The sequence below is a fragment of the Sinohyriopsis cumingii genome, chromosome 17, assembly GCF_028554795.1.
Source record: "Sinohyriopsis cumingii isolate HCF-2022 chromosome 17, ASM2855479v2, whole genome shotgun sequence".
Classification (NCBI taxonomy): Eukaryota; Metazoa; Mollusca; class Bivalvia; order Unionida; family Unionidae; genus Sinohyriopsis; species Sinohyriopsis cumingii.
This window is the reverse complement of record NC_142977.1, coordinates 10,125,790-10,151,090: the sequence shown is the minus strand read 5'-3', so window position 1 is coordinate 10,151,090 and position 25,301 is coordinate 10,125,790. Positions and strand designations below refer to the sequence as shown.

The 25,301-nt window shown below is 33.0% G+C and overlaps 1 protein-coding gene across 1 annotated transcript in view; it reads left to right on the top strand.

Moving 5' to 3' along the window:
• Positions 1 to 25,301, top strand: part of LOC149777730 (uncharacterized) — a 263,591-nt gene that overhangs the window by 122,950 nt on the left and 115,340 nt on the right. Inside the window, exons 27-31 of the mRNA XM_089938777.1 lie at positions 5,501 to 6,577; positions 14,783 to 14,886; positions 20,573 to 20,638; positions 22,470 to 22,529; positions 24,018 to 24,169. Of these exons, the coding sequence (XP_089794903.1) occupies positions 5,501 to 6,577; positions 14,783 to 14,886; positions 20,573 to 20,638; positions 22,470 to 22,529; positions 24,018 to 24,169 (1,459 nt within the window). The remainder of the gene's footprint in view (positions 1 to 5,500; positions 6,578 to 14,782; positions 14,887 to 20,572; positions 20,639 to 22,469; positions 22,530 to 24,017; positions 24,170 to 25,301) is intronic.

The following is a 25,301-nucleotide window of genomic DNA, read 5'->3' as shown; positions in this document are numbered from 1 at the left end:
AGTACCAGGAGTAGAAGATGCTTTTAAAAGCAAATTACAACAATTTCTCAATGTTTTAGTTGTTAACATAAACTCTACTGGGATATAATGACAAGAAAATTGAGAAATATATTATCCAGACTGTTTGCAAAACCATTTATACTCACTTGTAAGTCAGGCCCAATGGCAAACTGCACAGACCCAGATATGATATAACATACAGTGCTGTAAGATCTACATCTGTGTAATTTCTTAGGAATTATCAGTTTGATAAAAAGCATAGAACCAGATCTGTCAGCACATTATGAGATTGCATATCAGTGTCTACGCTGTTTGCACTTAAACCTTTGTTATTATTGATTATATATGGCAGTATGCATCTAATGGTAATGAGGACCATGAATAGGGATAAATTGGTATCACTTCAACAAGGACCATGAATAGGGATGTCCTTTCTTCCATCTAGTGTAAATTGGTATCACTTCAATGAGGACCATGAATAAGAACATATTTTCTTCCATCTAGTGTAAATTGGTATCACTTCAACAAGGACCATGAATAGAAATGTCCTTTCTTCCATCTAGTGTAAATTGGTATCACTTCAATGAGGACCATGAATAAGAACATCTTTTCTTCCATCTAGTGTAAATTGGTATCACTTCAACAAGGACCATGAATAGAAATGTCCTTTCTTCCATCTAGTGTAAATTGGTATCACTTCAACAAGGACCATGTATAGGGATATCCTTTCTTCCATCTAGTGTAAATTGGTATCACTTCAACAAGGACCATGTATAGGGATATCCTTTCTTCCATCTAGTGTAAATTGGTATCACTTCAACAAGGACCATGAATAGAAATGTCCTTTCTTCCATCTAGTGTAAATTGGTATCACTTCAACAAGGACCATGTATAGGGATATCCTTTCTTCCATCTAGTGTAAATTGGTATCGCTTCAACAAGGACCATGTATAGGGATATCCTTTCTTCCATCTAGTGTAAATTGGTATCACTTCAACAAGGACCATGTATAAGGATATCCTTTCTTCCATCTAGTGTAAATTGGTATCACTTCAACAAGGACCATGAATAGAAATGTCCTTTCTTCCATCTTGTGTAAATTGGTATCACTTCAATGAGGACCATGAATAAGAACATCTTTTCTTCCATCTAGTGTAAATTGGTATCACTTCAACAAGGACCATGTATAAGGATATCCTTTCTTCCATCTAGTGTAAATTGGTGTCACTTCAACAAGGACCATGTATAGGGATATCCTTTCTTCCATCTTGTGTAAATTGGTATCACTTCAACAAGGACCATGTATAAGGATATCCTTTCATCCATCTAGTGTAAATTGGTATCACTTCAACAAGGACCATGTATGAAATGTCCTTTCTTCCATCTTGTGTAAATTGGTATCACTTCAATGAGGACCATGAATAAGAACATCTTTTCTTCCATCTAGTGTAAATTGGTATCACTTAAACAAGGACCATGTATAAGGATATCCTTTCTTCCATCTAGTGTAAATTGGTATCACTTCAATGATGACCATGAATAGGGATATCCTTTCTTCCATCAAGTGTAAATTGGTATCACTTCAACAAGGACCATGAATAGAAATATCTTTTCTTCCATCAAGTGTAAATTGGTATCACTTCAACAAGGACCATGTATAGGGATATCCTTTCTTCCATCAAGTGTAAATTGGTATCACTTCAACAAGGACCATGAATAGAAATATCTTTTCTTCCATCAAGTGTAAATTGGTATCACTTCATCAAGGACCATGTATAGGGATATCCTTTCTTCCATCTAATGTAAATTGGTATCACTTCAACAAGGACCATGTATAGGGATATCCTTTCTTCCATCTAGTGTAAATTGGTATCACTTCAACAAGGACCATGTATAGGGATATCCTTTCTTCCATCTAGTGTAAATTGGTATCACTTCAACAAGGATCATGAATAAGAACATCTTTTCTTCCATCTAGTGTAAATTGGTATCACTTCAATGATGACCATGAATAGAAATATCTTTTCTTCCATCAAGTGTAAATTGGTATCACTTCAACAAGGACCATGAATAAGAACATCTTTTCTTCCATCTAGTGTAAATTGGTATCACTTCAATGATGACCATGAATAGAAATATCTTTTCTTCCATCAAGTGTAAATTGGTATCACTTCAACAAGGACCATGAATAAAAACATCTTTTCTTCCATCTAGTGTAAATGGCATCACTTCAGCTCACCAGTCTTTTGGTATTGCTATAGTAGAAAGGGCCATGAATATCATGTGTTTTTCCATCTAAATTGGTATCAGTTAAACTCACCAAGCTATCAGAAATTTTAATATTTTGATTCCTAACCAGCTTTGTATAATATTACAATAACATTGATAATGTAATTAAGCTATCTATAATATTACAATGACATTGATAATGTAATTAAGCCATCGATAATATTACAATGACATTGATAATGTAATTAAGCTATCTATAATATTACAATAAAATTGATAATGTAATTAAGCTATCTATAATATTACATTAACATTGATAATGTAATTAAGCTATCCATAATATTACAATGACATTGATAATGTAATTAAGCTATCGATAATAATACAATAACATTGATAATGTAATTAAGCTATCGATAATATTACAATAAAATTGATAATGTAATTAAGCTATCTATAATATTACAATAACATTGATAATGTAATTAAGCTATCTATAATATTACAATGACATTGATAATGTAATTAAGCTATCTATAATATTACAATGACATTGATAATGTAATTAAGCTATCTATAATATTACAATGACATTGATAATGTAATTAAGCTATCGATAATAATACGATGACATTGATAATGTAATTAAGCTATCTATAATATTACAATGACATTGATAATGTAATTAAGCTATCTATAATATTACAATGACATTGATAATGTAATTAAGCTATCGATAATAATACGATGACATTGATAATGTAATTAAGCTATCTATAATATTACAATGACATTGATAATGTAATTAAGCTATCTATAATATTACAATAAAATTGATAATGTAATTAAGCTATCTATAATATTACAATAAAATTGATAATGTAATTAAGCTATCTATAATATTACAATAACATTGATAATGTAATTAAGCTATCTATAATATTACAATAAAATTGATAATGTAATTAAGCTATCTATAATATTACAATAACATTGATAATGTAATTAAGCTATCTATAATATTACAATAACATTGATAATGTAATTAAGCTATCTATAATATTACAATAACATTGATAATGTAATTAAGCTATCTATAATATTACAATAAAATTGATAATGTAATTAAGCTATCTATAATATTACAATAAAATTGATAATGTAATTAAGCTATCTATAATATTACAATAAAATTGATAATGTAATTAAGCTATCTATAATAATACAATAAAATTGATAATGTAATTAAGCTATCTATAATAATACAATAAAATTGATAATGTAATTAAGCTATCTATAATATTACAATAACATTGATAATGTAATTAAGCTATCTATAATAATACAATAAAATTGATAATGTAATTAAGCTATCTATAATATTACAATGACATTGATAATGTAATTAAGCTATCTATAATATTACAATGACATTGATAATGTAATTAAGCTATCTATAATATTACAATAAAATTGATAATGTAATTAAGCTATCTATAATATTACAATAACATTGATAATGTAATTAAGCTATCTATAATATTACAATAAAATTGATAATGTAATTAAGCTATCTATAATATTACAATAAAATTGATAATGTAATTAAGCTATCTATAATATTACAATAACATTGATAATGTAATTAAACTATCTATAATATTACAATAAAATTGATAATGTAATTAAGCTATCTGTAATATTACAATAAAATTGATAATGTAATTAAGCTATCTATAATATTACAATAACATTGATAATGTAATTAAGCTATCTATAATATTACAATAAAATTGATAATGTAATTAAGCTATCTATAATATTACAATGACATTGATAATGTAATTAAGCTATCTATAATATTACAATGACATTGATAAAGTAATTAAGCTATCTATAATATTACAATGACATTGATAATGTAATTAAGCTATCTATAATATTACAATAACATTGATAATGTAATTAAGCTATCTGTAATATTACAATGACATTGATAATGTAATTAAGCTATCTATAATATTACAATGACATTGATAATGTAATTAAGCTATCTGTAATATTACAATGACATTGATAATGTAATTAAGCTATCTGTAATATTACAATGACATTGATAATGTAATTAAGCTATCTATAATATTACAATGACATTGATAATGTAATTAAGCTATCTATAATATTACAATAACATTGATAATGTAATTAAGCTATCTATAATATTACAATAAAATTGATAATGTAATTAAGCTATCTATAATATTACAATAAAATTGATAATGTAATTAAGCTATCTATAATATTACAATGACATTGATAATGTAATTAAGCTATCTATAATATTACAATGACATTGATAATGTAATTAAGCTATCTATAATATTACAATAAAATTGATAATGTAATTAAGCTATCTATAATATTACAATGACATTGATAATGTAATTAAGCTATCTATAATATTACAATGACATTGATAATGTAATTAAGCTATCTATAATATTACAATAACATTGATAATGTAATTAAGCTATCGATAATATTACAATGACATTGATAATGTAATTAAGCTATCTATAATATTACAATAACATTGATAATGTAATTAAGCTATCTATAATATTACAATAAAATTGATAATGTAATTAAGCTATCTATAATATTACAATAAAATTGATAATGTAATTAAGCTATCTATAATATTACAATGACATTGATAATGTAATTAAGCTATCTATAATATTACAATGACATTGATAATGTAATTAAGCTATCTATAATATTACAATGACATTGATAATGTAATTAAGCTATCTATAATATTACAATGACATTGATAATGTAATTAAGCTATCTATAATATTACAATAAAATTGATAATGTAATTAAGCTATCTATAATATTACAATAAAATTGATAATGTAATTAAGCTATCTATAATAATACAATACCTTTCATAAATTAAATAGGCTTGTATAATATTACAGTAACATTCATTATTTAACTAAGTAATTTAATTATTTTTTTACTTATATTTTTAATATTTACAAGTCCATACAAAGGGCATATATCTCATTTATTTCCTTCATATATAAATCTGTGAATTCTTTGAGTAGAGTGTGCTTAGTAACCATGTACAGTAAGCTAGTTTCATTGTAATATACTTGATTAATAAGTATTTCTAGGAGTGTGGTAAACAGAGGAAAAACTTCTCAGATTAATTGGACTAAAACTATAATTGTATTTCTTCACTTTCCATGCTGTTTTTCAGGTGCTGATGCTGACAGATTGAGTGACAGGAGTCGGAGAAGCGGTCGTAGTCGCCATAGATCCATAGGTGGGGACAGAGACCGTGAGAGAGAGACAACCAGAAAAACAGCATTTGAGCCTGTTCAGAGACCTCAAGCATATATATCTAATTTGGCAGGTCCACAAATTCAGGCCTTCTCCACACCTGGTCAGGGTGCACCATTAGGACTCAGTGGAGTGATGCATGGAACTACCATTGATCCTATTACAGGAGCCTCAAGAGGTATGCAGACTGTTGGTGTGGGTATGATGAACATGGCAGGGCAGAGTGTTCCATTCACTACAGGTCCACCAGGCACATTGCCTTCTGGGTATCAGGTTGCCATGGAAACGGGGATTGGTGCCACACAAACTCCTGGTTATGCCACTGTGCAGACTCCAGGTTTTGTAAGTGTTCAGACACCAAACTTTGCTGCAAGTCAGGGTGGTTTTGGTGGTATTGGTGGTGGTGTTGGTGTAGGTATTGGTGCTGGTAGCACTGGGTTACCATTTAGTCAGCAGGCATACCCTGTGGGAGCAGGTCCAGCACAACCCGCAATTGGCATGGGAACAGGTCACTTGCAACAGCCATCATTTCCCAGGGGAACAGGTCATATTTCACATCAAGCACATCAAAGAACGGTCCCTTCTTTGGTTAAAGATCACCCTGCACAGCCCTCAGTTGCTATAGGAACAGGTCAACACACAGTTGCTATGGGAACAGGAACTCATGGGTATGCGGCAACTCAAACTGGAGGCTTTGCAGCTCCAGGCTTTAGACTCCCATATGAAACAGGAAAGGTTTTTCTTCCAGCATACTCCACCTTGCCAAGTAGGCCACCAGCAAGGATCTACTATTCACACTCAAGAGGAGGAGGAGGGGGAGGTGGAGGAGGGGGACATGGTGACCCATCCCATCCTGTCCAAGCCCAGAGCCCAGTTTCTCCAGATCACAGCATGAAGTTTTTGCCGATGAGTCCACTTGCATCTGGTACACCAGTAGGAGGACATCGTGCACCCAGAGTTGTGGCAGCAAATGTTGTCATACCTAGTCCAATCAGTAAGTATTGATTTCCTTCTACCTAGTCAAGGCTTCATGTTAACATTTATTTATAAGTGACACTGCTTTTTGGGCAAGATGGTGTTTGTTCAGCCTGCCATGGCAGAAGTTTGACATAGTGGTCCCTTTGTGTCTGTGGGTGGTTCCATCCATTTGTCCATACATCCTTCCACATTGTAGATTAACCTCATTGTTAAAGTTGTTACTTTACATTGCTTTTATGCCATGTGTGCTTATGTCCATCATGTGCATTTTGTCTGACTGTCAGCAATTGATTTCTACAACTCTGATGTCAGTCAATCAAAGTCAGTGTTTTATAATAGATGCAAATCTTCATTGCTATATAAAATTATTTTGGGATGAAATGACTGCAATATTTTTGCGAGAACTGTGAATAAAGAATAAAATGCATGTACAGCATTTATGGGTATTTTTCATTTGTAAGTGATGTTGAATTTTAACTTTGAAAACTGGCATCATTTACAAGCCTGTCTTGAGAGACCACCTGTCTTGAGAGTTGGCTTTTTGGTAGTAGACGGGGTGGTCTCTCAAGACAGGTTTTGCTTCATTATCATGATTGGATGGGTTTGATAATGGGCAATGAGTTGATCTTGCAGCTGATTGGCTGAGCAATTTACCACACTGGAAACCATATTTGTGTATAGTTCATCCATACTATGAATGGGATCCCTGCATAGTAGATCCCTGCCTTGACATAAAAGTACATCTACTAGCTCGCACCTTCTGTTAAGCCCCCCCCCGCTCCTTTAATCTCAGTCTTGACATAGGGGTGCATCGACTAAGAGAACACACACACCCCCAAGTCCTGTTTCCCTGGAAGAGCATACACACCTACTCTAGTAGTAACTGACAACTGACAGGATTTGGCACCAATATTTTTTCCAAAAGGGAGAATACTCCAATCTTATTTCCACCTTGGCAAGCAGACATTATTCATCACTATTCCTACAGCAAGTCAAAAGACACAATTTTGTAATACCACATGTGCTCAGACATCACAATTTTCAGATATTTGTTTATCAGTTAGTTTGGTATGAAAATGTCAGGATTATAAAACTTGTTTTTTTTTTCTAAAGTGAAATGGTTTGCTGTCTGGCCCCACATCATCATGCAAACATTTGACCTTAGCAGACCAGAATTGAATTCATAAGTTGCGTTGGTATGGGATAGGCAAATCCTGCAGAATTTACGGAATGGGGTCTTGTGCAATTGCTGCACACAATTTGTTATCTTGAACACATTTCCCGATCTGATACAGTCACAGCAGTGTTGTTGACGGATTATTTTTTTCTTCTCATTCCTCATTATAAAAAAGAATACTAACTATACTCCCTTATAAGTCCTACTGCAAACAACATAGTCTTAGTGATCACCTTCACATAATGTGCCAACAGGTCAGGGTCTATGATACTTTGATTTACTGATTACTCCTTACAAGCTGTATAGATCCAGATCGGCTGACACTTTATGTGATGGCAGATTTGGTTGGATATGACCTGTATTTGAGTATATACAGTATTTAAGAAAGTGATGGCAATTATTTGGTTGGTGGTTGGATATGACCTGTATGTGAGTATATACGACAGTTAAGAAAATGATGGCAATTATTTGGTATGAATGTCGCTTTAGAATGACTATTTTCAGAAATTTTACATCATTAGATTTTTAAAAATACATTTGGATTGTTTTACATCACTTGATAGTTTCTGTTGATGAACCTTTGAAATTTGTCTCCAGTATTTAAAACGCTAGAATCATTGCAGATGTTTGTGATCTCATATGAATAATGATATCGTCTGTAGTGTCACTGAGTGCACTCATGTTGGAAAGGGGTATTCTACATGATTTTCTCATAAGGGCAAACTGTATCACACGTATATAGGAATGAGGGAACATATGATCCCAATATCCATGGCAAAAAAGATCATGAAGTGAATCATACCTTATGAATACATCACTACAATTGGTTCGTGATTTGTCGATATTTCTAGTATGCTACTATCGGAGTCACGGGTTTAGTGTTTTTTTGGTATTTGTATTTTGTCACTATCTGAGTCACATGTTTATTGGTTACTTGATGTCATCATCCTGCATTTGTCATTGTTCTTTAGTGTAAAACCTTTCAATTTCTTTTCTGCAACCTTGTAACAATTTATGATGAAGGAAAGATTACAAGGGATAAACCCAACCATACTCAGATTTTAGCAGCATTCATAGATAGGAGCCATTTTCTTTCTGCTGCATCAAGATTTAAAAATGTCTTCTTTAAACTCTTGGAACCAAAAATTTCCTGTTTCTGAAAATTGTTGTTATTGCTGTATGGTGCACTGAAAACAAATACCAAGGGACATAACTCAATATCCTGCAGAGGTAATACAACTGGCCTTACCTCCCCTTACAGTTTCAGGTTTTTGTTACCCTTTCTGGATTTGACTGTCATGGCATTTATTTTGTTGTCTCTAAAAATAAAATTCATGGGTCTGAAGCCTTTTTCATTAATGTCCATATTTGAAGTAATATATATTAATAGAATTCAAACTGGAATTCGGATATTTTTTTGGTACCATTTATGGCATCTGAGGAATGATGTCTAACGCTAGAATTTTCCAAGTGACATTATTCTGCATCCTATAAGACATCAGTGTTCTCAGTGTTTGTAGATTACATAATGGATTCTTCTTCCCTATCAACTAGTCTTCATGGTTGTCAGTATAAAAATTTGAACACCTGCTCAAGAGCTACACTAGTTACATTATTTATATAAAACATTATCTGGATTTAAACTGAAATGCAATGCTATTTGTACCAGAGTTGTATTTTTATGGCCTGATATACATTTTGTTATCTTTCCAATATGGCTGTGTAAGAATTGCATTAAACTTTACTAGAGACAACCTTCAGTTGGTGCTATAATTTTTGTTGTTGTTGTTGTAGGGTTTAACGCCATTTTTCAGCACATGATAGGCTATACATGGCGGCCAGTATTAATGGTGGAGGAAGAACCTGGGAAATCCCCGGAAAGAACCACCGACCCTTGAGAAGCTACTGGCAAGCTTTCTCACATACCCACATTGGCCGAATCCGAGACTCAAACTATAATTTTTGAACTAGTAACCAAATTTTTCAGTAAAACACCCAGAGTATCAGGTGCTCATGGAATTTCCATGTCAGATGGTTCTGTCATTTAGCTGTAGTCTTTTCCCATTATCTACTAGTATTTCTTTCATTAATATTCTCTTTTGTTGAAAATATTCTTTTAGAACTAATTCTTTTTATTTTGTGCTAAATTTTACATTTATGTAACTTGTTTCCAACAAAAATTGATTGATTTTTATAGCACAACCTTCAAAGTTTTGATTACTTGCAGTTAGTGGTGAATTTCCGCAGCAAAAATAAAATGAAAAGAGGACAGCCCTTAAAAATTTGAATTACCAAATTTTCAGTTTTGATAGAAATTAATATTCATTTCATTTCCTTTTGATCACCTTTGACAAGTGCAAACACCATAATACCGATAATTTTCAATAAATTTAGGTCGTTGTTTGTGATAAAAGTTGACACCAATAATTAATTTGAGGCCTTATTTCCTTTCAAAGTAGTGAATAATGTGACCATAGAATATTAACAATTAATTCTAATGACAGAACTTTGAACAAGTGGGCTTCACATATTTTGAGGTAAAAAATTAAAACATAACCATTCTGCAAATGGCTGTTATAAGTTTCTTAAACCAAAATTTTATATGGACAAAATCTACCATTTCCAAAATCGAATGGCATTTACCAATTGAAAATAAATTCCTATTAATTGTGATTCAAATATAGGGTTGTCAGAAAAAATAATTACAACCAGATATATTTTTATTTACTAGTTAGCTTATTTTTGAAGTTTTCTTTCATATTTTCTCTTATTTCAAATGCATCTACAGACTGGTTTCAGTTGCCACATGAACTAAAGCAAACTGCTGATCTTGCCATATTCAAAAGTGGGATGTTTCATATTGATGTAATACCTGTCACCAAATATTTAAGCAGTTTCTCCTTTTCTCTTATGTGTATCCATCAGTCAGTTACAAACATGTAACAGTAATGTGCATGTATGTACATTTTATAAGTTTCAAGGGAAATATTTGTGTGACATTAACACAGTACATTCTTTCTTTATTCATACATAAATATTGTTGTGCCTCCAACAATTATAGTATTATTATTATCCATGAAATCTGTTGATATGTACTCCAAGCCATAGTACTTCAGTTTTATGACCATTTCACTGCTGATTCTTTTTCTCGTTTAGTTTTTTTTTTTAAATCATAAAATTTCACTAAGTTTATATGCAAAGGTTTGTGAATCGTGAATTTTATTTACCTTGAAAGTTGTTAATGTCTTCTATGGAATTAATAACACAGGCTTCATTGGAGGAAGAAAAAAAAAACATTGCCTTTTTATATTACAAGGTTTTTTCAATTCATGGAGTGTTTGTTATCAGTGTAATTTATTGACTTGTTAACATTCATGAATTGGTTGACTGATATTAACTCAATAGAAGGATCATAGTGCTGAATGGATATCAGTCATAATTGGCCAGTGCTGTCACCGATCTTAAGAATAACAAACAAAACATAATTGAAGTAGAATCATGAAAACCTCTGGTATATAGAACCAACTTTTTAATCTGTCCTCCAAAGCAGAATGGGCTGTCCTTTTTATTGATTTTTTGCCGTCACTGAAGATTTATCACACTTATAGTGGAGGTGGTTTTAACATGTTTCTCCAAAGAGTGGGGAATTGTATATTTATTATGAGATAACAAGACTGACTGGCTGTGAACAGCCTTTTGTTCCACTTGGTTAGGACTATTGACATGTATACACATTGTTCCACTTGGTTAGCACTATTGACATGCATACACAGTCAATAACAGATACAGCTTTTCTTCCATAATTAACTGGCTAGATTAATGGTGTAACTATTATGGTATTTATGGAAATGCAGAGGGAGGGCTAGGAGTTATGAGTTTGGACCTGTAAAGTCACATGATAGAATGCTAGATTGGCCCATTGTGTGGTTTATCTTACCAATAAGGAGCCCAGTTTACATTTCAAATCCATTGATTGATTTTGAATAGAGGCAGCCTTTGGTTATAGCAAAGTACAGCATGTAGATAGCATACTTGTACATGGTCTTAGCAGGTCCACCAATCAAGCAAACTAATGGGCATTGTCTTTGTACCCTAGGTACAGGCAGTTGTATTGGTACTCTGAATGAAAATGGCACAAGGATTTTACGACTATTAGATAATTTCTGTCTGATTATTTGTTGTGTTAAAAGATAATTATATCATTTGGCCTGTAGCACAGAACACTGTGTTGAAAAATGTACTAAAGTTGCAATGCATGCTGTCATATCTAAGTGAAGTACAGAGAGGTGTTGTTCAATCCAAAGGAACAAGTGACCATCCAATCAGCCAATTGACTAGTTCACTAGAACAAGTGACTGTCCAGTTAACCATCAACTCATTCTTGGGATATTATTTCATGGTGGTGACACCAGGATGTAGTGAAATAGTTTCTAATTATGTTGTAGGGTAAGTTGAGTTGGATGCTTTTCAGACTTTGTCTCAAGTATGTACACTTTTTTTTTATTACTTGAAATGGTGATAACTAAAATCTTCATTGAAATAATCAATTTATATAGTAGAAATTGAAATATTGTCCATGTACATGAAGCAGCTATGTGATTAATTTAAAACATTTTCTTGGCACTTTTGAATTGTTATTAAGTTTTGTTAAATTTAAACATGCAAATCATTCATTAACATTTGTATTGATAGAGGTCGTTGCATATAAATATTGTTAAAATTTGTATTGATAGAGGTCAGTGCATATAAATATCATTAAAATTTGTATTGACAGAGGTCAATGCATTAAAATTTGTATTGATAGACTGGTCACTGCATATAAATGTCATTAAAATTTGTATTAATAGAGGTCATTGCACACAAATATCATTAAAATTTGTATTGATAGAGGTCATTGCTTATAAATATCATTAAAATTTGTATTGACAGAGGTCAGTGCATATAAATATCATTAAAATTTGTATTGACAGAGGTCAGTGCATATAAATATCATTAAAATTTGTATTGACAGAGGTCAGTGCATATAAATGTCATTAAAATTTGTATTGATAGACTGGTCACTGCATATAAATATCATTAAAATTTGTATTAATAGAGGTCATTGCATACAAATATCATTAAAATTTGTATTGATAGACTGGTCACTGCATATAAATATCATTAAAATTTGTATTGATAGACTGGTCACTGCATATAAATATCATTAAAATTTGTATTGATAGACTGGTCACTGCATATAAATATCATTAAAATTTGTATTAATAGAGGTCATTGCATACAAATATCATTAAAATTTGTATTGATAGACTGGTCACTGCATATAAATATCATTAAAATTTGTATTGACAGAGGTCAGTGCATATAAATATCATTAAAATTTGTATTGATAGACTGGTCACTGCATATAAATATCATTAAAATTTGTATTAATAGAGGTCATTGCATACAAATATCATTAAAATTTGTATTGATAGAGGTTATTGCATATAAATATCGTTAAAATTTGTATTGATAGAGGTCAGTGCATATAAATATCATTAAAATTTGTATTGACAGAGGTCAGTGCATATAAATATCATTAAAATTTGTATTGATATAGGTCATTTCATATAAACATCATTTAAATTTGTATTGATAGAGGTCAATGCATATAAACAACTAGGATGTCGTTGTCCAATCTACTTGTTATATCTGATAGGTCACAATCTTTCTTTATGGTTTAATGCGTAAAACGCTGCCATTTTCTTCTGGTACACACTGACTCGTTAATGTAACGTTGTTTACCACGAAGATATGTCATTTATATTTGCCTGTTGAACCACCATAGGATGATGCCGCGTATATGATTCTGGATGTTTATCATCAAGTATCATTGTAGTTTTTACTTATCAGCTCTCTAAGATATATTGTCAAGTAATTAACGCAATAGACGGGATTCGGGTAGACACATTTTTTATGAAATACTCAGTGTCATTGTTTGCAACGTCATCTGTGAGACAGTTTGGGGAATCTCTCTTTGTGTACAGACTGCTCTGGTGGCCTAGTGGTTAGTGCGCCTCGGATACGGGAGGTTGTGGGTTCAATCTCTGACCAAGTCATACTAAAGATTTACAGAAATGGTACTAACAGCTGCCTTGCATGGTGCTCAGCATTAAGAGGTTAGTGTTAGGACTGGTCAGCCTGGTGTCAGGATAATGTGACTGGGTGGGACATCATGCTACATGTCTGCAGCATGATGCTTCAATGCTAGACATCACTATAAAGTGCCACACTGCAGACATCTAGTGATATGACTGAAAACTTGTGAAAGCTATGTTAAAAATTCAAATCACATTCACACACATACACATATTAACATCATTAAAATTTTTATTGATAGAGGTCAGTGCATACAAAACCTCATTAAAATTTGTATTTAGAGAGGTCATTGCATATAAAAATCATTAAATAGTTTGTTCCTGTTATTTTTGAGTGGCATAAAGCATTGCACACCTACTGTGAGGGGACATAGGGGACTTTCTGTGTTTATTTCTGATAACAAAAAATGTTTAAACCAACTTCCAAAGATCACCATACAGTAGAATACATGAGTACATTGCATTGGAACTGTTTCCTCTTTTTCTGTTTGTAGTTCTTTCAAATACTTGGATATCTTTGAGGCAGTATCAGAGATGTAATGACTGCACTTTTGTTGTCTGATGTATAGCTAATAAAACAAGAAAATTTAAAAGTCTCATCAGTTTAGATTCTGTAGAATACTCTGTTAGGGAATTACAGCAATTTTCAGATTTATCAAACTTTTCAGTTGAAACCTAGAAAATTTACATGATTCATGTAAATTTTCTAGGTTTCAACTGAAAAGTTTGATAAATCTGAAAACTGCTGTTGAACCATTTTTGCATGTTATGAAGTTGTTATGGATTAGTTTTGCATGTTATGAAGTTGTTATGGATTAGTTTTGCATGTTATGAAGTTGTTATGGATTAGTTTTGCATGATATAAATTTGTTACGGATTAGTTTTCATGTGTGATTTTTTTTTTCAGGAGCCTCTGATGCCGTGAAGGCAGTACCAACTCTGGGAACCATGGGAACAGCAACGAATGATGATACCTACCTCTTCTGTAATGTTCCAGAACACCATGATCTGGTATGAAAAATACATATTATTACCCTTTTTCTTCTTGAGGGTGGGGTGGTAGGTATTTATAGTTTTTCTGCTCTCATCTATGTATATTCAGGCATAGATTATCATCCATCTGATTTCTTTCCTTTCGGAATCTTATTTAGAGATGAGGTTTACATTGATTTGGATGAAATAAAAATATCCTGATTTTCATTTGTTGTTTGGTGTAAAGTTCTGAATAGTTACATAACATTTTATTTGTCATCTGTCCTAGTTTGTAGTGTACATAATATTTTAATTGCCAGACCAAAAAAATATTCTCATTGCAGACCATAGCACTTTTTTTCCAATGGTAAAACAGAAAATAAAGAATTTTTTTATTAAAAAAAATTACAAAAAAATTCCTAAAATTGATTTATGCTTTTAATTGAGCTGGTTTTGCCCAGTACTTTGAAGCACTTAGTACATTATATATATACTGTATACTAATCATTTTAATATATATAATGTTACATAAAAACCTTCCTACCTACCATAATTTTTAAACCAGCGCAATTGGGAACACACATATTTTGTTTTTGCCCCATCTATCCTAGTTTGTAGTGTTACTTATCATTTTACTTGTCCTCTGTCATAGTTTGTAGGGTTTGTATTTGCCGTAGGGAAGTATATGCCGTGGAATGTACTTGACTCCAGTTATCCAGATTGTTTGTTGCATTGACTGATTATCTAGATTGTATGGACTCCTGCCACCACATTATTTTTCATTCAGTCTGTTACAGATTTCATGGAATGCGCTTTAACATCTAAACTGTATGAGAGTTTGTAGCATGAACTTTTACATCCAATCTATTACAGGTTTTATAGAATGCGCTTTACATCCAGTCTATTATAGAATGTACTTAGGTAACAAATGCTGTCTTTTTGATGATGTCATAATGTAATAGTCACATAATTTTACGCTACATATCGATTTTAAAAAGGAACACATCCTTTCACATAATTTCATGCTACATATCGATTTTATAAAGGAACACATCCTTTCACATAATTTCAAGCTACATATCGATTTTATAAAGGAACACGTCCTTTCACATAATTTCATGCTACATATTGGTTTTATAAAGGAACACATCCTTGAGATTAATTATGCAGAGCAAGAAATTTCCTGGACAAACTAAATGTCTCATGATGTGTCCAGATAATCATTATTTTATTATACCATTATATTTCCATCCGACCATAGAAAACACCTCCAATCTCAGGTCTGTGGATGGGCTGACTTGGATGGTATTAGATTACTAAGCTGTCAGTTTGAGTATAAATGATCTGCTTGATTTGCAGTTAATACAAAAGGCAAGGCGGTGGTATAGACATTTGCAAATAATCTATTGTTCCCAAAAGAATATCACATGCCTTACAAATTGCAAGGTTCAATACATTATACTTGGAAAGATTTAGGAGCTGAAAGAAAATCATGAATGCACTTGCTCCAAGAAAACTTGATAGTTGTGCTGAATTGGCACTTATGATTATATAACATTTAAAGCATGCATTTAGGTAAAAACAAGTCAAAACAAATTATTGCCTTCTTTTGTTTAAAGGGTAATGGAAAATCATTATAAACAAATTGTCATGGAAAGTAATGGACAAGTCATAGAAACAGTGTTGTCGGGGAAAGTAATGGTCAAGTCTTAAAAAAAAGTCATGGAACATAATGGACAAGTCATTGAAAAGTTTTGTCATGGAAAGTAGTGGACATATCCTAGAAAAAAATTTGTCATGGAAGGTGATGGACAAGTCTTAAAAAGGTTGTCGTGGAAAGTAATGGACAAGTCTTTAAAAGTTGTCATGGAAAGTAATGGACAAGTCTTAAAAAAGTTGCCATGGAAAGTAATGGACAAGTCATATAAACATTTTGTCTTGAAAAGTTATTGACAAATCATGGAAAATGGCCCAAAATTGAAGATCTCACCTTTCTTGTTTGTCAGTCTGTAGTGTTAACATGGATGGATTAGATGGCTGTTAGAGAAGGAGAGAACGACTCCATCTTGACAGTTATGGTTATATTTCCTATCACGTTGATCAATATTATCATTATTTCCCATGTACAGATCCAACTTTCTGGCCTTTTTCTTATAAATATTACAGAATTTAGTTATGGTAAATCAGACATTTGACATGGAAAAGTTATGAAGAAAAACCCACAACATTTGCGTTGGAACACCAAGTTTAGGTGAGATACAGGTATACAAACACATTTCTCAGGTTGCAGTTACAGCATTAACGTAGTTTAAGGTTTATTTTAAAGTTCTTTCTTACTGTCATTAGCCCTAAATTTGTTAGAGTGATAGCTTTCATACTTGGACTGTTGTATCAGGAAGCACTGCTGTTTCATATCCATGTGCTCGTAATTATTCATTGTTTGGTTGGATTTTAATGGATTTTTTAGCACATTGTTGGCTATATCATGGTGTGAGAAATGGGAGCTAAATGCATTTCCTAAGGACACACCAAGAGAATTTACACGGATTTTCTGGCAGGTTTTGAATCTGCCACTCTTGGATTACAAGTCTAACACTCCAGCAACTGAGTTCCTGCAGCTGTCTGAAAATTTGGGTCAAGCTTTTGGTTTAAGTTTTTCTGTTTGGTCAAAACTTGGAATGGATGGCTATAATACTTTGTGTAATTAGTTAGCACCGCTATTTCTGCTTCATACACCTTTACCCGTCCTCTGATCCTCAGGCAAGGTCAAGGTCAGCTACAGTTTTTCGGTATTGTCATAAGTATGGATCACATTTAGGTACAGCTTATCTTGATTTCGTAGAATTAGGCAGCACAGCCCTTTTATATTGATGCACCCCTTCCCTCCCTCGGACCCTCCGGCAAAGTCAATGAGAAGAAGGCCAGACATTCGTTGGAATGTCTTGGTTGTTTTTAAATGTATTTTTATGACTACCCATACATACTGATACTGTGAGAATGTTGCTGAAAATTCTTACTTACTGAATTTAGGGGCATCTTTTTGTGTTTAGTTTTAAGGATATATCTTGTTTCAAACAGATATCACTAACAATTTCCCACATATTGTGTTCATTGCAATTTTCTGTTTTAAACCAAATTACCACAGTCATGCAAATCGAACAAAAGATTGACCATAGACTTGGACTAGATAACTGGAAGGACACTCCCTTTTGGACAGGACAATCAAGATTTTTTATGCATGTTTTCTTAGTATTTTACATTTTCAGAGGTTTGCTTTTAGATTACCATTTAAGTCACAAATTGATCACTTAAATTCTTTATTTAGGAGGTAAATATAAAGCATATATTTGTGTTCTGTTCCAAATGTTTACATGGAATATTTTTTTTTAATGTCCATTTTAAATTGTGCTTATATACACTCCATATGAGACATGCTCTCCTGCAATGAATCTCTTGAACCGAGTATGCATTATTTAGCATAATATCAGATGTGTAGACATATATGTTCATTAAGCACGATGAAATATCAGATGTGTAGACATATATGTTAATTAAGCACGATGAAATATCAGATGTGTAGACATATATGTTAATTAAGCACGATGAAATATCAGATGTGTAGACATATATGTTAATTAGGCACAATGAAATATCAGATGTGTATTCATAGGTTTTAATTAAGAAGGGCTGATTTTTAAATGTACATCAAAACTGCTTACTTAGCAGTGTTGTGTTTTTGATTATTTGGAAATGTGATGCAAGATTGCAGGTTGGCTGCCTGAATGGTCAAAATGTTTGTTTATTTACCTTTTTCTTTTCTTTGTTATAGGATACACTCTGTTCCTTTTCATTCCTCATTGACACATTCTGTTGAATACACGGTTCACTTTCACTGCCTTTAGACACATTCTAATACACTCTGTTCCCTTTCACTGCTCTTAGACACAATCTGTAGAATACACTCTATTCCCTTACACTGCCCTTAGACACATTCTGTAGAATACACTGTTCCCTTACACTACCCTTAGACACAATCTGTAGAATATAATCTATTCTCTTTCACTGCTCTTTGACACAATCTGTAGAATATGATCTGTTCTCTTTCACTGCCCTTAGTCACATTCTGTAGAATACACTGTTCCCTTGCACTGCCTTTAGACTCTTTATAATGCACTGTTCCCTTTCACTGCCCTTAGTGACAATCAGTATAATTCACTATGTTCCCTTTCACTGCTCTTTGACACAATCTGTAGAATACACTCTGTTCCCTTTCACTGCCCTTAAACCCATTCTGTAGAATACACTGTTCCCTTGCATTGCCCTTAGACTCTTTATAATGCACAGTTCCCTTTCACTGCCCTTAGACACACATTCTGAACCATTTTTTTTTTCAGCTCTGAGAAAATTCACTTCAGTTAATGTTGTCAAGGCTGTATCATCATTCATTTAGTGTGCATTATCATCATTCTTCCCTGTTGGAATTTCATTGCCTGTCCACTTTTGGGATGCCCTCTCTTTAGCCTGGTGTGCTGACTTGTTTATGAGATAACTAAAACTGAACTGTATTACATGCTTATTTCTTTCTCGGTTAACTTTATATTGTCAGAATCGTTCAGTATTTTATGATATTGCACACCTTCTTATCGCATTCATGTGCATAAAGGAACTACTTTCCTATGTAAACAAACAATGGATGCAGACGCCAGCACTTTTGATTTGCAAACAAATGATGTGCACTCGTGTGGTAGGCGCTTTACGTTTTGGTTGATGAAATTTGTTTCTGAATGAAGTAATTTAGCAAATGTTTTGTGGACTGCCACATACCAGCTGCTTTGGCACATTCTGCATTAACTTTTTTGATACAATGTTTCAGATTTAGGCTAGCTATACAGTAGACGCCAGAAAGTGTCCTTACAAATAAAATACATGTGACAAGGAATAAACTGTCTTATTTAGCTGGTAATAAGAATGACAAAAAAATATACTTACAGTTTTACGTCTTGAATTTCCTCAAAATGTACTTTCTTAGTTCTGCAAATCTGCATTACATGAGCCATGTCATAGGTTCTCAATCTTGATTACACATTTTGAAATTTTATGTTAATTTCAAATGTAAGTGCAATTACATCCTCCTTACTGCACTCAAAATGAAATAAGCATTAAATTCCATAGTGTCTTTTTGATAATTGCAATTGAAAGACTTCATATTTTTCCCACATTATGATTTCAAACATTCATTGAGAGAAACAGAAACACATTTGCAGAAGTCAACACGCTTCCTCCTCACTTCTTCAATCCAATGTATTTCATGTGGAATTGTCACATATAAAGTTCAAATTTATCTGCGCAGAGTTGTGTGCATATTAATAATGCTGTTGTTTTGTAATGATGAATATGCGCTTGTGTATTTAGTTTGGAATACGACATACATTCATTTACTTTGTTTCTTATAGTGTATTTTGTTTATATAATTAAGCCTTAGGTAGAATAAGAAAATGAGCATATAATAAAAAGGTTACTGCATTTGTATGGGAAAATATGAACTCGTTTTATCAGATGGATATACTGCACTTCCAAGGTCATGCAGTATTACATCCAAAAAACTCATTCATATTTTCCTATACAAATGCAGTAACCTATAATTATTAAATGTTTTCTTGTTTATAATAGAAAAAATTTAATTCTGCAGAAACTAATAAAATGTCTGTGGTTTTTGTTGTTACAGGAAGACTATATAGCTGAACTTCAAGAAAAACTGAAGAAATTGAAGGCCAGATATGCAAGAGATAAGGTACTTGAATGGCACCTAAAATCACAGTAGAATTGTAATACATAAACTAATTATTTAGGAACTAGTTTTTCCACACACTGTATTTAGGTTAGATATGTAAATGCCTCTATCTGTCTGTCTGTCCATCCACGGATCTATTCATAACTGTACCTCCTCCATCTGTCACTCTATTCATCCCTTGATTTTGTTCGTAGACGTACCTCCTCGATCTGTCTCTATTCCATAAATTGATCTGTTCACAACTGTACCTTCTCCATTTGTCTCTCTGTCCATCCATTGAACATGTTCATGACTGTACCTGTCTGTCCATCCATTGATCTGTTCATGACTGTATCTTTCTGTCCATCCATTGATCTGTTCATGACTGTACCATCTCCATCTACCTGTCTGTCCATCCATTGATCTGTTCATGACTGTACCATCTCCATCTACCTGTCTGTCCATCCATTGATCTGTTCATGACTGTATCTGTCTGTCCATCCATTGATCTGTTCACGACTGTACCATCTCCATCTACCTGTCTGTCCATCCATTGATCTGTTCACGACTGTACCATCTCCATCTACCTGTCTGTCCATCCATTGATCTGTTCACGACTGTACCTGTCTGTCCATCCATTGATCTGTTCACGACTGTACCTGTCTGTCCATCCATTGATCTGTTCATGACTGTACCATCTCCATCTACCTGTCTGTCCACCCATTGATCTGTTCACAACTGTACCAGTCTGTCCATCCATTGATCTGTTCACGACTGTACCATCTCCATCTACCTGTCTGTCCATCCATTGATCTGTTCACAACTGTACCATCTCCATCTACCTGTCTGTCCATCCATTGATCTGTTCACGACTGTACCATCTCCATCTACCTGTCTGTCCATTCATTGATCTGTTCACAACTGTACCTTCTCCATTTGTCTCTCCGTCCATCCATTGATCTGTTCATGACAGTACCATCTCCATCTACCTGTTTGTCCGTCCATTGAACATGTTCACGACTGTACCATCTCCATCTACCTGTCTGTCCATTCATTGATCTGTTCACAACTGTACCATCTTCATTTGTTTCACGACTGTAACCTCTCCATCTACACTTTGATCAAATTCTGTGTATGGTATGTGACTGTATATTTATTTTCTTGTTTTTAAGTTGTTTTTGGATTTGTAGAAAGTGATATTGTTATTCACACACATACATGCATTGGAAAGGGTGTCCTGTTGCCTTTACATAAAGATTATTGTTTAAATGGGCCTTTAAATTTTTGTTTTTGTTTTTTTGGCACAATATGTAAACTTTGAATAAGAGTTTTTAAACAGATTGCAAACATTTAAAGATATCTGTATTTCCCTTTTTATCCCAATCAGAATGTTGTATGGGCAATCCCATCTCATAATGTAATATGGGGAATCCCATCCATAATACAGTATGGGAAACTTCCAGATTAATTTGAATATCTGTATTGAAACTTATATATTCATGTTAATATTTGTGTTGAAACTTGCAGATTCCTGTTGATATCTGTTGAAACTTACAGGTTCATGTTGATATTTGTGTTGAAACTTACAGATTCATGTTGATATTTGTGTTGAAACTTACAGATTCATGTTGATATCTGTTAAAACTTACAGATTCATGTGGATATCTGTTAAAACTTACAGATTCATGTTGATATCTGTGTTGAAAAGATTTATTGCTACTAAGATAAAAATTTATTTTCTTGTATCAGAAAGATGTATAAATGACTGGAATGTTTATAAGCACAGAGGTAAGTATTAAAAAATTGCTTTTGAACTAAATAAGGAATAGATCATTGTAACCTTGTTTTGCAGGAACTGGCAGAAGAGGAAAAAGAATATGGGTTGATACGTCGTTTACAGAGAGAACTTGAGGTAAGGGATTCTCTTTAAATGGAGTATAAAATTGAGGACCAAATGCTTACATCAGTTGTTAAAGCAAAATAGTAAAATAGCGGCTACTTCAGACTGGAAACAAAGACTAAGATGTTACGGTGATCTTAAAGGCAAAAGAAAGGGTGTTTGGTTTTGTGGGTTTAATACCATTGCAAAAAATGACATCAGTTAATCATTTATGATTACTTCACCAAAAACTAGGGAAGACTTGGCTTCAGAAAATTTAGCCATAGTTATATGCAGGGCTACCAAACCGAGTACCAATTAAAATAACATCTCTATTCACACCAAAGAAACTTACATGTGTAAACAACTGGCATTTAACTGTAAGATATATATCAATGTAAATTGCCATCATCAAATGAGACAAAGAAGGAATGAAAGCATATACCAAGCATATGTGCAAAAAATTAAATCAATGTAAATGTGTTAATAGTTGACAGTGTTAAATGCCTTAAGAGCTGACCCAGATTAACAAAGGTGGGACATAATGTTGAATTAATCTTGGTACTTGTACAGTTCTTAAGTAGCTAGTAACTGCAGATGTGAACTGTTGTCAGATGAATTCACACACACTTTAGGTACTGATACTCAACAGTCAAATGGAACTTTTGTTTATTTTCCTTTATTTTGTTAGCATTGGTGTCATTTCATCACAGATTCATTTCCTGAAAAATTAAAACAGATTTTGCCAACTCATTTTTAAGCTTTTATGTACTTTTCTGCACTCTTTTTAAAAGTCTGTGCTGATATTGTGGTGCCCTAGTGTAAATCACACGTACTTAAATGGCAGTTAATATTATTATTATTATTATCATTATTATTATTACTATTATTATTATTATAATTCTTCTTATTATTATTGTTGTTATTATTATTATTATTATTATTGCATATCAACGATTTAACAAATCATCCTAGTTCAACTCAGAGAAGGAATTGATTACTTTCATGATTTATAATTGCGTTGTCACTAATTTAATTTAAACACCGGTTCAACAAAATGGGCATTGCTGGGTCAGCCCTTTTCGCAAGATAATTACAGTAATTAGGAAAAACTGTTCATTAGCCACACTGGCTTCATGTTTGGTTACTCAAGTCTAGGCTTGAGTTACTCTGCAGACTGGCAAGAATATAGAAAGGGGAAGCATGCTGGATGAAATGAGGTGCATCATGGGGATGCATTACAGATATAAAGGTTGTGTCCTTTTAGAATTTCAGGCATTTTTGACCTGTGTCCAGAAGAGTCCTGATATGGAGTTTAAGCTGCGTCCATTTGAACAACACTCCAAATGTTGGTCACTGATCTGCAAGGCTCTTACAAATTAAAGACGACAGTGACCATTCTCTGCAATTTAATGACTTATTATGGTTAAAAGACTTATTTGTCTTAGTCTTTTTATTGGTACGTATGATGTTTGATCTTGTATTTTGAAAATCTTGTACTCATGAAACCTTGTATTCCAGGAAAGGCGAGATGAGCTGGAAGGGTTGGATCTTGCGATTGAACGCCAGAAGAAAAATCTAAATGTCATGAGGTCCGAGGAGAGACATTTGGAAATGGAAAGAGAGTCAGCCAGGGACAAACTGGCATATCTTAAGAACTTGAACAAAAAACGGTATTCTACTTGCATTAATACCCAGTAGTTGCCATGACTTAGTGAAGTACTGTGAATATGGTACCAAAAAGCGGTATTCTACTTGCATTAATACCCAGTAGTTGCCATGACTTAGTGAAGTACTGTGAATACAGTATCAAAAAACGGTATTCTACTTGCATTAATACCCAGTAGTTGCCATGACTTAGTGAAGTACTGTGAATACGGTATCAAAAAGCGGTATTCTACTTGCATTAATACCCAGTAGTTGCCATGACTTAGTGAAGTACTGTGAATACGGTATCAAAAAGCGGTATTCTACTTGCATTAATACCCAGTAGTTGCCATGACTTAGTGAAGTACTGTGAATACAGTATCAAAAAACGGTATTCTACCTGCATTAATACCCAGTAGTTGCCATGACTTAGTGAAGTACTGTGAATACAGTATCAAAAAACGGTGTTCTACTTGCACTAATACCCAGTAGTTGCCACGACTTAGTGAAGTACTGTGAATACAGTATCAGTACTAGCCAGCAGCACTGATGCAAACGATTTTATGAATAGGACTCCATTTCCAACAACTGATGTATATGATTTATGAATAGGACTACATTTTCAACAGCCCTGATGTAAATGACTTTATAAATAGGACTCCATTTCCATCAGCTGATGTTAATGATTTTATGAATATTACACTGTTTCCAACAGCTGATGTATATGATTTGTTGAATAGTACTACATTTTCAACAGCTCATATAAATGATTTATGAATGGTACTCCATAGGACTACATTTCCAACAGCACTGATGTCAATAATTTTTATGAATTGGACTCCATTTCCAACAGCTGGTGTAAATGATTTTATGACTAGGATTCCATTTCCAACAGCAGTGATGTAAATGATTTTATAAATAGGACTCCATTTCCAACAGCTGATGTAAATGATTTTATGAATAGGACTCCATTTCCAGTGGCTGATATAAATGATGTTATGAATAGGACCTCATTTCCCACAGCTGATGTAAATGAGTTTATAAATAGGACTCCATTTCCAACAGCTGATGTAAATGATTTTATGAATAGGACTCCATTTCCAATGGCTCATATAAATGATTTTATGAATAAGACTCCATTTCCAACAGTTGATGTAA